A 14,998-nucleotide genomic window follows, 5' to 3' on the forward strand; every position below is an offset into this window, starting at 1 on the left:
TCAGTAGTCATTAGTTTGAAGACCTGTGGGATCTCACCGAATTATGGGAATCAGCAGTTTAGAAATGTTCTCTTGGGCTGGCACGTGCAGAATTTTCTATGTGATCAGCACTATTTTAAAACAAATCGTGAACTTGACTGGCAGCCAGGGTAGGGTGGCTGGAAATGGACGTTCGATTTGTGTTTCTGCTTGTGTTAACGAGCAACCAGGGCAGAAACACCTGAACAGAACATTGCAGTAGCCTTATAAAAGCTAAGTAAAGTGGAGCCCTCAGTTCTTCTGCAAGCCATTTAAAACTCTTAATAATCCCAGCCTATGATCCTCTGGCAGAACTTTCTAACCATTCAAGACTCAAACTGATCATGAATTTTCAATCAGAGCTCCTAAGGAATCTGGACAAAACCTGTGCACCATAAACACCATGTTTTCTTATTTCTTTTCTATAAAATGTGGAAAAGCATTTTATAAAAGCCTTAACCAGCAGCTTAGCTAAGAATACTGAGATCACAAGTCAACGTTTCCCCAACTACAGCATCCCTTGTCCATAAAAGTTTCTAAAACGTTTCAATTATTTGTATATTTCATTTATTAACTTATTTGTTCTATACTATTTTCTGTAAGTTTTAGTTAGTCCTAGCAGACTAGTGGTTCCCCCTCTCTGTCTGCTCTAACTACATACTATCAAATAAAGGGCAAAATTGAATATATACATTTAATTTTAAAAAGTGGTTTTGCACAAAAATGTTACATGAAACCAAATGTACTGTGTATATACAGTATAACCTTATAATCAATGCTTTTCTTTAGGCTTTGTACATAGAAAATTATTGCTATATTTTCGATGTTTGACATACAGCCGTGTCTTGTAATCACATGTAGGTAGGCCAAACATATGGGCACGACATTGAAATCAAAATGAACTAATACAAAACATGTAAGCTCATTTATACCTTACTTACTTGAACTCATCATGCTGAGAATGTTATGAGAATGAGTTTTATCTGCTCATGATGTTATATAAGTACATTTTAAACTTTAAAACACTCCACGAAGAGAATACTTGCATGACACACAAGCGTCTGTAAATGCACAAAGAAACAACTTTGCTAGAGTTGATGTAATGTTCCTGATATTTTGCTTCAAATATCTAATTATAAACATAACATCTAAGATTATTACACTTCCCTGCAGTTGGAGAAGTGCATGTCATCAAATAAATATAAGCACAGCAGTAGAAAAGAGGGGCATAACTTGCAAAAAATGTATATGTGTGTTGCAATTCACAAACATACACAATCTACACATACATACTTAACACAACGCTGTCAGCTAAAGACACAATGACGACGTTTGTCTTGCGGCTGAATTGTGACCCTGTTCCAAATCTCAAGTCCACACACACACACACACACACACACACACAAACACACACACACACACACACAAACAAACCCCCCTGCCAGAGACTCAGTGGAGAGGACAATTACACCCAAGATGGAGCGTACATCATTTAACATTTGCTAGTGAATCATGATATTATTGAGGCCAACTAGTTGAGTGCTGCTGAGGTCTCACCAGATGTCAAAGAGGACGTTTCATCATCAGTGAATCTCAACAAGTCAGCATCTGGTTATTACCACACAAGCGGAAGATAAAAAGGATGCATTAAGGTTGCAACTATAGTGTTATTTTCATTATCTATTCATCTCCTTGATTCGTTCTTTGGTCTGTATAATATTGGAAAATGTGCATCATAATTTCACAAAGTCCCAGATGACATATCTAAATAGCTTGTTTTTCCAGCCAACAGTCCGAAACCCAAAGATATTCACTTTACTAACTACTTTGGTTTATTTTGGATTCATCAAGATAACTTTAACAATTAATTATTTATCATAACTGCTTCCAACTAGTCGACTAATCCTTTCAGTTTAATGCACAATATTTACATTTTTAAAGAAAAACAATAATTTCCATGATCCCATTTTCACATATAAGTTTCTACAAATTACTAGATTAGATTATCAAATTGATTCCCTACAAAATGCTTTTATGCACTGAGAATCATTTGGACATTGGTCCAGATACTGATAACATATATTTAAACAACTATTGCTTAATACTGATAAGATAACCAGTATCTGTTGCACCCCTACTACACACTGCACTAAACCAAGCATTCAACCACAATAAATTATCATAGTCATAAAACCGTGATGATTGTGGTCGATGCTTAATAAGCCATTTCTTTTATTATAAAAATAAATCTACAAATTGTAAATGTTTAAGTATCAGTTTAAGTTGTTTTACAAAACAGATTAATCTGTTGATAAAATGTTGCACTCTCACTATTGCATGCTACACCTGGCTTCAGAAAAAAAAAAAAAAAAAAAAAATGGTGGCTGTTCCAAGTGGATAATTATTTCATGTGATACAATTATACTTGTGGCTCAATGTTTTATTTAGGCAGCTCAGCCATGTGTGAGCTGTAACCAGTTCACTTGCTGTGATTCAATGATAGGGAACACAGCGAAGTGAGGAAGCGCCCATCCCCAGGAACCATCGCTGTACCATTGTGCTCCGACGTCTTTTGTATCTTGCATTCTAAAAGCTAATTTGAGTTGACACTTGTCTTGTGCATCGACGTTTCGTATTTACAGGAGACATCTAAGTACTTATCTATGTTGTAGGAGCTTTGCTGAAAAGGTAATTATCATCCCCGACTAAGTACAATGAGGCGATATTAAAGAGTCATGAGTTGCCGTGTTTGAAACAGTCTGAGAGTTTAAAGCTCTTTCAGAAGTCATTGTCAACCTTCCATTACTGACACCACTGCAGGAGTAATGCGCTATGAAAAATTGAGGTGGAGGAAAACATTTGATGAGTGTGGAGAAACAGTGGTGAAAATAAGGTTAAGAACTGAAGAGGCCAGAAAATAATGAAGCAAAAGGACGAGAGGAGGACGATGGTAGAAGAGGATGAGTAAGAGTGCAGGTAGAAAAGGATCAGGTTTAGGCAGGTCATGATAATGTTTACTGCAACTATGATTGTCTTTCTTTGCATATTCCATGTCTGATATGTATTTACGTTATTGTCAAGGAAAAAAAGCAGCAATATTTCAACTCACAGGATTGATCCCTGAGGCTGAAGACGCGGCGGCTGCGGCGGCGGCGGTTGGACTGCCACTGACTTTTTCCTCCGAATCCACTCGAGACAACACACTCACGATTGACTGTAGAGACTCTGCAACGAAGGGAGAGATGGCAGATGAGTGGAAGTGCGACAAATCAAGAGACTGAGATATAGGAAGATGAAGTGATCTTCAGGATCTTTTGACCTGAAGAAAGTGAAACCACAGAGCGTGCAGAAAGACAGAGATAGTTGTTTCTTATGCAGATGGCTTTTACTTGTGTCAACAAGCTTGTCAGCAATCTACCCATCAACTGACTGTACCTGAGGCCCATTCTTCATATGTGGTTTAGCTAAAATTATCCTATTAACTCTCATCTAGCAAATTTGATTCTTCAACAACAGTTGGAGGATTTATTTCAAGAGGAACTCCGCTGGATTTGCACATCAAAGTGTGTTTACAGGTCAAAAAAAATTGACTGAAATTTAAAATTGATTGATTCTTGATCCTTTCTTTTAAAAACTGTCCAACAATGTTATAGGAGCCGAGTGCTAAATCATGGAGTCACTCTCATTTAATATAATGGCAACATGAAATTAAGTGCCTAAACTTAAATATATACATTTCATACTTTTAATGTAGGTAAAATATATATATTTTACTGTTGACAAATGACACATCTCCATCAAGATTTGTTGGTTTCATTGGTTGGACATCAGACAGAAACTTTTAGTTACACTAAATTTGGATTGGTTCTTTATTAAATTTTACTTTGTTGTATTGATTTATCAATAACATAGAAGCGCTCATCTAAAAATCACAATTATATCAACATTTCCATACCGAAGCCTCTACAGGAAAGAAGATGGTCCCCCAAAAAAATCACAGAAAATCAGTTCATGTGTGGGGTTCCCTTTGAAAAGTCATCAACCACATAACTGTCAATAAAGCTGTACTTTTGCAGGAATGAGCCTAAGGAATATGACAGAAAATTATTAATCTCAAGGTAAATTATTTAAGTAAAGAACTCTAATGAGATGTTAACACACTTAAAGAACTTCAATCTAACAGGCACTGATCCAGGGCAGCTTTAAAACAGATGGATGAATATGAGCTCCACGTACTCTGTTCTAACATTAGTTGTTCACATGTACTGAAGACTCTGAGTCAACACTGTTTGTCCTCATTTTGCAACTTTAAAACAGAATGTAAATACATCTACCCAGGTAGCACAAGTCATGAAAACCTCTGCAGATTCTGCCAAAACAAACAAAGGAAGACAGTTGAAACAACCAGCAAACAGAACAAAAATTGACTTGGAAGACCACAGACACTAATTACCATCAATCAGTGGCCGGCAGTTACAGAACAGAGGCTGCAACAAGTCTCTGTAATAAGCTACAAATGAGGAGTTACTACAAAGCCATGCTAATGAGGCCCGCTAGCGCCCAGTGGGACTGCCACCCCCGTTCATTTAATGTTAACACCACCACCCTTTCTTCAAATGTACATCTGACAGCGTGGAGAGGGATGGAGGAGGCAGAGGGTAATAATAATCAATATTTGACACATTCTTGTTTGCATGAGACCTTACGGGAACAACACTCTTCTAGTTCATACTAATTATTGTATTCACCTTCAGTTTTTTTCCCTCCACCTCATCCGCTTGATATCTAACACCATCTTGTCCTCACTCAGTGTTACTAAACTCTCTGTAAATACAGATGAGCAGATAGTAAAATGGCTCAATTGCCTGAAAACTGAAGGATTTTGTTTCAGGTTCCCACTCTCACAAAAGCTTAATTTCCTCCACAATTCAAAGTGTGACTGCATGACTACTACACCTTTCTTCCCCTCTTTCTTCATTGCTATTTTTCACTGACTTAAAGAAGAAGGCTGGAGATTTTCAATATGTTAATTATCGTGTGCAGAGCCAAACCAACCGTGAACTGATCCTCCTTACACTGTGTGTGTATCCAAAGCCTGATATATCTTATTCTTCTGTGTCGTAGACCTCTGTTGTTGTCCAAAAACTATTAAAAACACGTCAATGAGCCGCACTGTTGCACAGGGTGATATGTTCCTTCGGTTAGTTTAGAAACAGTTTTGAAGAATAATAACAGCTGTTCTGTTTTCAGTCTCTGGACAGTTGTTCTGTGTAAGGCAAACAGCAGAGCTTCGCTAGCTTGTTGTGCTAAATATCACAACCTCTTTGTACTGAAGTTCTTTGAGAAATGTACAACGTGGCACAACAAGCTAGAGAAGCTCTGTGAACGGAACCGCGTTGCCATGCACGTACAGTGGCGTCTGCCTCAGACAGAACATCTCTCCTGAGACTGAAAATTTCAGCGCTGTTATTATTCTTTGGAGCCGTTTCTAGACAAAATAACATGATCGTACTCTTTGTGACGAAGGAATATGTCACCCAGGTCAGAGGTGTGGCTGACTGATGTGTTTTTAATTATTTCTGGACAATGATGGAGGTCTACAGCACAGAGGAAAACAATAGCTCAGGCTTTAGATACACTGATACACTTGGCTCTGCACTTGAGATTTGTTACGGAAGCGTCATGCATTCACTTGAGAGAAAAAAAAAATTGCCCTGTTTTTCTGAATTAACAAGATAATTATCTTGGAAATTCTCAGAAAAGTTTTCATAGAAAAAAATAATTCTGCTATGTTTTTCTGAATTAATGAGATACCTCAAAATCCCGAGAGAAGCTCTCATTCCTAACTTGAGAGCTCGAAGTAAACATGTCCCGCCTGTTTAGTTTAATCCAGTTTTATTTTGGTTTTGGTTTGAAACATTGGGAAATACTCGTCTTTAAGTAATATAGATGGTTTTGTTATTAGTTTGTCGACTTTGTGAAGGCATCTCAGGACAGGCAAAAATGTTTCATCAAAGCCCAAAAATAGATGAAACAAACACACCAGACCGCCTACAGAGCTGAGAGGTTATTTTAGTTTGCAATTTCCACAAACAGGTATAGTGGAATGACTCGACTTTAGAGAGGACATCTGGACCAGCAGTCTTTAGGATTTATCTGATAACCTAAAACTTACAACAGGTCAAACATGCGAAAAAGAACAGTTATGTTCATAGAAGAGCACAGAAGAAACATGACAGAGAACGCATCTTTCAGGACCGTTGCCTCGTTCAGAGGCCGTCGTTACCATAATTACGCTAGTTTAGGTGCAACGAAATTCAGACAGCGGCGTTACCGCAGTCAGGATTTTGAGGTATCTCGTTAATTTAGAAAAACAGGGCAATTTTTTTTTTCTCAAGTGAATGCGTTATGCTTCCGTAATTGGTTGACAATGCGAAAAATATAGAAAATCGCCACCCTTATCCTTTGATGTTTGAAGCATTTCAATTATGTCTGCTGTTTCTAACTAAATATAAACAAATATTCAACAACTTTCTATCTTGTCTCACATCATAGCTATCAATCAATATCAGACACTGTCTCATGGAAACCTGCCAATAGCTTCATAATAAAGATTGAAATACACCTTTCCTCAAAATCACACTCCTCCTCCTCACCATGATTGAACAGTTTATCAAGGTGCCAAGATACAGTAGATCCATTTTTCAAACATGAGCGATAACTGTAACTGTAGAATATCAGGGAGTTAACCTGCCCAAGACCAAGGACTAAGCTTTACAGTGAGCACGGTTACATCATCGGTCAGTATCAGATGGCTCTGATCACATTCAGTGTTGCTACACAGTGAGCTGCAATCTGAATCATTCTGACTCAACACAGCATGATTCAAACAAGTGTGAAAGCAGACCAGCTGGGTGACGAGGAGGGAGTCGATCCAACTCAGATATGGACTCAATTGAAGAAATCAAATGTAAAAAATGGGCTTAGTAACATCTCAAACGGTGGTTGTGTGGTCTCTGACTTGGAGATAAACGTTCATGTTCACAACTAATGAGTGATATGTAAAAGAAAAAAAATTAGGATGTGTATTATTAAATTCAATGGTTTATATTTTTTACATACTACTACTATGTGTGTGTGTGTGTGTGTGTGTGTGAATGTAGGCTATTGTGTATGAAAGTGTGCTCTTTTATTACATTTATTTATTCAGTGAAGTTTCCCTCTCCACACTCACACAGTTACACATTCACACCTGGAAGCTGCCCAGTACAACCACAGCATGACTTTCTCCCGCCCAGACTTATCCTGCCGGTTGAGGGGTCAAACCAGCAAACTTCCAATCTCTAACCTTTAGGCCACCACTGCCCCTCATGTCAGAGCATTACTGACCTTGTACGCTAGAAGGCTTCGTAGCATCTGTAAAATCACAGATTTTGTCCCACTGGTCCCTGACAGCCTCGGGTGACGTGGGCTGGTTCTTCTGTCTCACAATGCTGCCCTGAGAACGCTCCCAGCGCACTGCACACATGGACACACACAAATAAAAGAGGTCATTGAATAGCGAAAGTCACGCACACATACAGTACTGGTGAACCAGGGGCTAATGAATATCATAGATGTATACAGACGTTTCCTCTGGAAAATTACACAGTACTCACATTTACCAATCCAGCCTGCACCGACCTGAAAGAAGATGAAACATGAGCAGATGAGCCATCACACAGAAATAGAAAAAAAAAAAGTCTGTTTATGAAAATTGAACATGTCAGTGGTACATTGCTGTTTGCAATGGCAGAAGAAAAAAATAGACAAAGCTACAGTACAGACAGTACAGTGAGAGGGAGACCTTGAAGAAGGAGAAAGAGAGTGTTTTTTTTTTCTGGATACCTCAAACAGTCCTCCATTTTCTTGGCATTGTTCGTGACAGAGCCACAGGACCATGGGAGCGACATACTCAGGCTTCAGAGACTCAACGAGATCTAAATAAATAAACAAATGCACATCTTTTAACACAGATTTACTGAATGGCAAAGAATTGCATTTGCTTCAGTGTTTTTTTTTGCTTAGTAGTTAGAGTATTATTACAATAATGAAGCTCATTTTGAAAATACTACAAGGACATGGTCTGAGTTATCAGACACGCCTCAAGCATTCGTCCTCGTGCTACAGAGCTAACAGACATTAGATGCTGTTTATTCCGAACAAATTTCAAAAGGAGAGAGAGAGAGAGAGAGAGAGAGAGAGAGAGAGAGAGAGAGAGAGAGAGAGAGAGAGAGAGAGAGAGAGAGAGAGAGAGAGAGAGAAAATTATATGGAGAAAATACCCTTAATTTGATTTTTGTATACATCTAGGCTGTATTACAGTACACACTATACAGTATGTGTATGATGAATTAATGGCTCTGAAATCTGAATCTTTATTTTAATTAATCAAAAGAAAGGCAATATATATATGTCATGACAGTTATGGATTGTTACACAGTAAGAATTAGTAACTACACACCAATTTGTGTAGTTTATTTAATATAATCACAAAACTTGCACTCATACTAGCATGTGAAGAGGGAAACAGATCTACCTATAATGCATTAGAATATAAGATCTGGGGAAAATAAGTTTAAACTGATCTCGAAAATAATCAAGGTATTTCTGGATGTATATTGGAGCCTTAAGTAAGTATTAATAACTATATTATGAAATAGGTTCCCATACATGTTGGAATGAAGTCAAGCTAATATGGCAAACACTGTGAATTCCCCTATATGATCCATTGAAGATTTAATACTATACACTGTATGTCTGTAGAAAATATTTGTACGCTTCTGTCACCAAAACATGGTGGTTAAAGAACAGGCACCCCGCTTCCTTCACTGCACACTGCAATGTTTTTCAAGATTAGGTTTTTTTTTTGTCTTGTTTGTTTTTAGAAAAGCCTGAGTCAGTGAAAGCCAACATATGGAACCAAGTCATTTACTAAGGTAAGGCCATCCTGTGACAGTTGGCACAGCGCAGTGTGACAGATGCTACTGCAGACCAGCACGGCAGGAAAACAAAACCATTCCTTTTATTTGTCACTTAATACCCCTGTCAACAGAGCTGCAGTCACAGAGAACGCACAATATGTTCATGAAGTATAGACATTTCCAAACACAGAGTTTGGTAGGTTGGAAAAAAAAAAATCTTCCTGGGCTCATAAGATCATTTTTAAAAAACAGGAAATAATGTTTAAAAAGTTGTCATTTTGAAAGTGGATTTATTGTTTTATCGTGTTTATGAGCTATTATGAGCTTTATTTCGCAATGCTGAATTACATCATCTTAAGAAATATTTTTAACTGACATACTTGCTCACATTTTTGTGAATATAATAACACCTACAGTCAAATGAGGAGGCCAGAGCCACCTGTTTAAATCATGGGGTGATACATTAAAACTTTTAAAGCACTCACAGGGATCATGATTTCATTATGGTTATTGGAACAGCAAAAGAAACACAGCTCTTGAATATTAGAAGATAAATTTGCATGTCAAACGGGAGTGCTGTTGCCTCAAATTTTGTAAATCAACATTACATGAGTGGCTGTGGTTAGAATCTATTTACCCATTTTAGCCTGTTGTGAAAGTGTGTGCACCCTGAAACCTAGTGGAACACCACAGTATGTGTTATACACACCAATTGCATGCAAATATATTGGTCGTTTTATCTGTCTGCCTACCTGGGGGCATAACAGTCTCTGTGAGCCTCGACCCAGCAACAGGAGCAATAGTGTTGGTATGGATGTTGTACTTGCGTCCCTCGACGGCCAAGGTGTTTGCCAGTCCCAGCATGCCCAGCTTGGCAGCGCTGTAGTTGGCTTGGCCAAAGTTACCATAGATGCCTGCAGCTGAAGTCGTCATGATGATTCTGGCCACAGACATCCCAAGGCAACAAGTCAGTGTTAATGCAAAGTGACAGGCATCGCAATGGAGTAATGGGAGATACAGGCAGCCCCCATCCAACATACACACATAATCTCACGAGGTAGTATGCTCTTTTCATGCATGCATAAACACGCAGGAGTACACATATGTGGGCAACTAGACATGTAATGTAAATCCATTCACACACATACACAACATCTAACTGCTTAATCACAAATACAGCGCTGCGTACAGCAAATTTACTTGAATATTTTACTTGTACAACATTGAACACATGCTATATGCAGAGATAGATGCATGTAGTAGACACACAGTCTTGTAAATACATTTTTGCTAGTAATCTCATGCAGGGAGTTCACCTCAGTCAAGCACAAGTAAAGAGGTTAAGCACCAACACCAAATTGACTGTAGATGACGTCTGAAACACGCCATCTCATTGGTCATCAGAAAGCAGTGATCAATATTGCAACACACTCATGGTGTATAGTACAACCACCACAAGAAGATTGGCAATAATAAAATATTTTATAATTAACTTTTATGGCCTAAAGTTAATGAATCAATTACACTTGAATAACAAAGTCCCAAACATTCTAGTAGGTGTTCCTACAAGAACCACTTATTTGCATTTTTAAAGAGCAGAATATGATCGAATATGGTTATTTAGAGGAGCAAAAGCAAACACACAACATTTCTTTGATGATACAGAATATAATATAATTTTCTTTAGGATGACTAGATACAAAGATTGAATTGTAAACTTGCCCATCAAACATTAGAAAAAAATATACAAATTATATATTATTATAATCTGAAATTATCAAGATTATTCAGTTGGTAAACCTATATGTTAAAGAATATTCTTATGTCAAAACTTTAACATAAAAAACGACTTTCACTGCAACTGTTTTCTGCTCAATTAAAAGCCACTCTTGAGTTCAATGACACTTCTTGCAAAATGTCACTTTTAATTTTCACAGACTAATGCCTTCTCCCATTCATGTAGAACAGCTTGTGTGCACTTGGGAAGGGCATCTGTTACCTGAAGTAACATGGGAGCAAATCTGCTTGTGTGACCTTCTTCTGAAAAATTGCAATTCAAAAACACGCAAACCTCAATGGGCCCTTTTAGCAGCACATACATTTTTACTTGTCATAGAAGGAAAACCACAGGTGTGATTAATAATATCCATTTGTCCAGTTTTAGATCGCAGTCATCGTTAATGAGGCCTTTTAACAAGGCTCTGTTAATGTATTGACACGAGTTGCATTAGACGCCTGTTGAAGTCAGCAATGTCTTCACCATATTCCATTAAGGATTGATGGTGCCTTAAAATATGATCGATACATATCTGGATACATCTTCACTACTTCAAGTCTAAATTAAATTATTCTCTGAATGTTTCTTTACAACTGAAGAAGTAGTCCATGTGTGCATAAGCTCTTGATTGAGTGGCAAAACATGTTCAATTTTGCAAGTTTAGTCCAGTGGAAATTTTAATTTTGACTTGACGCTTCATGACTTGGAAGAATGAGATGAATCTGCACACATCTCTACTGCTTCTTGTACAGTCATCAATTTAAATACTATTCAAATTATTCAGAGATCAACCTTAAGTGCTGCATACCCAAATTAACTAATTTCCTTCTTTCTTTGGTAATTTGCATATTCGTCTCAAATTTGCTGTCTTAGGCTTTTATTATTATGCAGATTTTATTCTTTTTACACTGTGAAGTCAGAGTCAGAGTCAGAAAATATGTATAATAATGTGATGGCAGACATTCTCTGATTTATATACTCACTACCTCACATGCATATCCTCAAGTGCCCACTTGAAGTGGGGCACATAAAGAACACCGAGTACCTTTGATACTTAAGCTGAGTCTGAATCAGGGCTTCATCACACAGCATTATATGTATCCTGATATCTTGATTACAGTCCACTGATCTGTCTGCTGAGGATATTGTAACTTTGTAGGATCTACAAAAATAATCCTGCCCACATAATAGAAGGAAAGCACAGTTTTCATCCACATCAATAAACGTTAGTAGCTTGGCTCCTTACCTGCCAAACTTTTGGTTTTTCATGTGGTTCCAGGCAGCACGGGTCACCAAAAAGGAGCCTCTCAAGTGAACTCTATGAATCAGGTCTGAAATGCAGAGTAAGAGGAATGACACAGTAAACATTAGCACAAAACAAATACCATTGCACAGTTTAGTTATTTCACATTTGTGGCTCAGATCCAGATAGAAGTAGTTTTTTAAAACTCCCACATAGGAAATCTGTTTTTACAAGCATAAGGTAGCTTGAAGTAGAAGAAGCCGAAGATAAAACAAATGTGTTCTTCTACTTATAGCGTGGTGGCACAGTCTTCATGATGAGGTGAGCCAAAAAAAAGGAAATAATGTGATGATATGAGATGACCCCATACACAGTATGAGTTAATGAGAGTGAAGTGAATGTAAAGATCGGACATAATTTAATTACCCCAATCCAGATCACTCGTCCTGGCAAATGATCGGTCACGAAGGATCCTTGGCAAAGAAAAGCAGGAAAGAATTTTAGTCTTTTCAGTCTTTGTGACGAAACATAAGGTTCTTTTTTTAAACATGATTACAGTGCCCCAAACTCCTATTAATATGCTAACTGCAATCAAAGGGCCACTCCAAAAACGGATGATGTGATTAGACCTCAAAAAAGTGTGATTAATGCCATGAAATGACTCACCCAGCATTGTTTACAACAATATCTGGAAGAAAAGATTTTGTTCAATAAAAACAACAATATTAAAATCACTATCATTTCATTTAGATAATTTAAATTGAACTGAGTAATGAAGTGAATAATAAACTCTGATGGCCACATGATTTTCATCCAAAGACAATACTAACCGATTCTTCCAAATGCATCCAGTGCTGATTGGATTAGTTTTTCTCCATCTTCCACAGAATCTGTAACAGCAGAGATAGTGATAAAATGATGAAATGTTCTGCATAACTGTATCTTATTTATTGTTCCAGTTAGTTCTGCTACAATTATAAAAATGTTTCTTATAGATATGACAACTCAAAGTATAACACTTACAATAATAAAATTTATGAGCGTCTTATTATATGGTAAAGAAAGTTCTCGTGCTCAGTATGTTGAGTAATAATCTGAGACAACTCAACTATTTAAACTAGTTATTCAGCTATTAAAATCATTTGTATTGATTGCTGGGCATCATCGTTTGTTATAAACTGGGTCAAAAGTATGGCATCTTTTCTAGTAAGTGATACCTTTGAATTACATCTACAAACGAATTTGCCATGTTCAAAAATACCTGAGAGAAAGACATCAAAGCGTTGTCTTGCTTGGTTCATTAAAAAAAAAAAATTCTTACAGATACAAGATGCACAGAGATGAGAGAGGAAAATACACCTGTCAACAATACTCACTGACTGCTTTATCAGTGAGGTATTCAGACTGACTGAAATCAATATTCCTTTTGAGACTAGCATTACATGACCTAAATACTACAAGGTTAGCAGAGATAGAAACAAACAGTGATAATGATGTGTGAGAGAACAGAAGAGAAGAGAAGAAGAGAAGAGCTATTCCAAACTTCTCACCATAGTTCGCCACAGCCTTGCCTCCTTTTGCTCTTATCTCCTCCACCACCTTATCAGCAGCTGCAGAACTCTTTCCACCCCCTTTAGTGTCTGCCCCAAGGTCATTCACTTTATTGCAATGAGAAGAAAGAGATTAGCAATAATGGGGTGAGTTCTGCAATTCTCCACGAGTGATTAGGTTAGGAGAAGAGTGTAGCTAAGCTGATTCCTTGTCAGAGTTCAAGGGCAAGTTCAGCCCAGGCAGCAGGGAAAGCTGTTAATTTGGGGTAAATGTTTATGCCTATATCTGCAACTGCTGACTCTAAAAAGAAAGGATATCATAACAATCAATGCAATGCACATTTCTGTGAAACATGCCTCACTCTGGGGTATATGTAATCTCTAAATCACTTAAATCTAGGGATGCACTGATCCAACTTTTTCCCTCCTGATACCAATTTCAATACCTCAACTCGGGATCTGCTGATACCGAGAACCAATTTGATACTTCACTGTGTGGAAAGCATTGGATTATTTTTTAAGTGAGTTCACATTAAAATACAGATTGCTGCAACACTAAAAACTGAGTTTGCAACCTGCTGTGACTGAATGAATGTAACTTGGTAGCAAAAATAACTTTTTTTCACAATGACATTGACAAAGAAACTGTATTTACTGTGGATTGGTCACCAATCAGATGTATTGGATCAGTGCATCCGTAATTGAATCAAAATGAGGACACCTCTAAGCAGCAGCAGTCATCTTTAACAGTGTGCAATGCAGGAGCAATAATCTGCAGGTTTCTACTCAAGCTCTGATGTCACCTTGTGCAGATTAAGATCACTGCTGCTCCTTTTCTGTATATGAGCATCAAGTAATATGGATTTATGGTAAAAAGCTCACATTTCAGTAAGATTTCTAAAAAATAGACCATTTGATTAATGAAACATAGATTCGCTGTCCAGTTCAGTTCTAACACTTCAGGGAATTATGCTAAGTTGTAAACATGCATACTGACAAAACTATCTCATCAAAGCAACTAAAAATAATACACCCATTGTGGTAACGAGGCTTCACTTTTACTAGGGAAGCTACATGAGATCACATCCACTACACCTGCTCCAGTGAAGGAAGCGATTTGAAATGAAGATCTTTTGCTTACCTACAACTGAGGCGCCTCTTTCAGCAAAAGCCAGTGCATATTCTTTGCCAAGGCCTGTGCGGAAAAAAGACATATGAGTAAAATGCTATAAGTATACCTTTAACAGAACAACACACCCCCCATTTAAGAGTATGTTGTGGAGTTGCTGTATGTGCCCTTTGACACACTTGCGTCGCACTTTGATCCCTGTGTTATTCACGTACGAGGGCTAGCAAATGTCTGTTGCAATAGAAAGGGAGGCTTTCATAGTTAAACACTAGCTGCGTTAATAACCTGGCTCATATATTTATTAAATCTTTGCAACTAG

At 37.6% G+C, this 14,998-nt stretch overlaps 1 protein-coding gene across 2 annotated transcripts in view; it reads right to left on the minus strand.

Annotated features, from left to right (window-relative positions):
- Nucleotides 1–14,998, minus strand: part of hsd17b4 (hydroxysteroid (17-beta) dehydrogenase 4) — a 34,699-nt gene that overhangs the window by 15,236 nt on the left and 4,465 nt on the right. For both annotated transcript variants that reach the window (XM_042421916.1, XM_042421915.1), the window contains exons 2-12: nt 14,692–14,745; nt 13,551–13,658; nt 12,831–12,890; nt 12,667–12,688; nt 12,427–12,473; nt 12,004–12,088; nt 9,733–9,920; nt 7,906–7,997; nt 7,677–7,701; nt 7,408–7,536; nt 3,128–3,243 (exon numbers count right to left, since the gene is read on the minus strand). In XM_042421916.1, coding sequence (XP_042277850.1) covers nt 3,128–3,243; nt 7,408–7,536; nt 7,677–7,701; nt 7,906–7,997; nt 9,733–9,920; nt 12,004–12,026 — 573 coding nt within the window. In that variant the 5' untranslated portion in view covers nt 12,027–12,088; nt 12,427–12,473; nt 12,667–12,688; ... (1 more) ...; nt 13,551–13,658; nt 14,692–14,745. The remainder of the gene's footprint in view (nt 1–3,127; nt 3,244–7,407; nt 7,537–7,676; nt 7,702–7,905; nt 7,998–9,732; nt 9,921–12,003; nt 12,089–12,426; nt 12,474–12,666; nt 12,689–12,830; nt 12,891–13,550; nt 13,659–14,691; nt 14,746–14,998) is intronic.

The sequence above is a fragment of the Thunnus maccoyii genome, chromosome 9 (assembly GCF_910596095.1).
Source record: "Thunnus maccoyii chromosome 9, fThuMac1.1, whole genome shotgun sequence".
Classification (NCBI taxonomy): Eukaryota; Metazoa; Chordata; class Actinopteri; order Scombriformes; family Scombridae; genus Thunnus; species Thunnus maccoyii.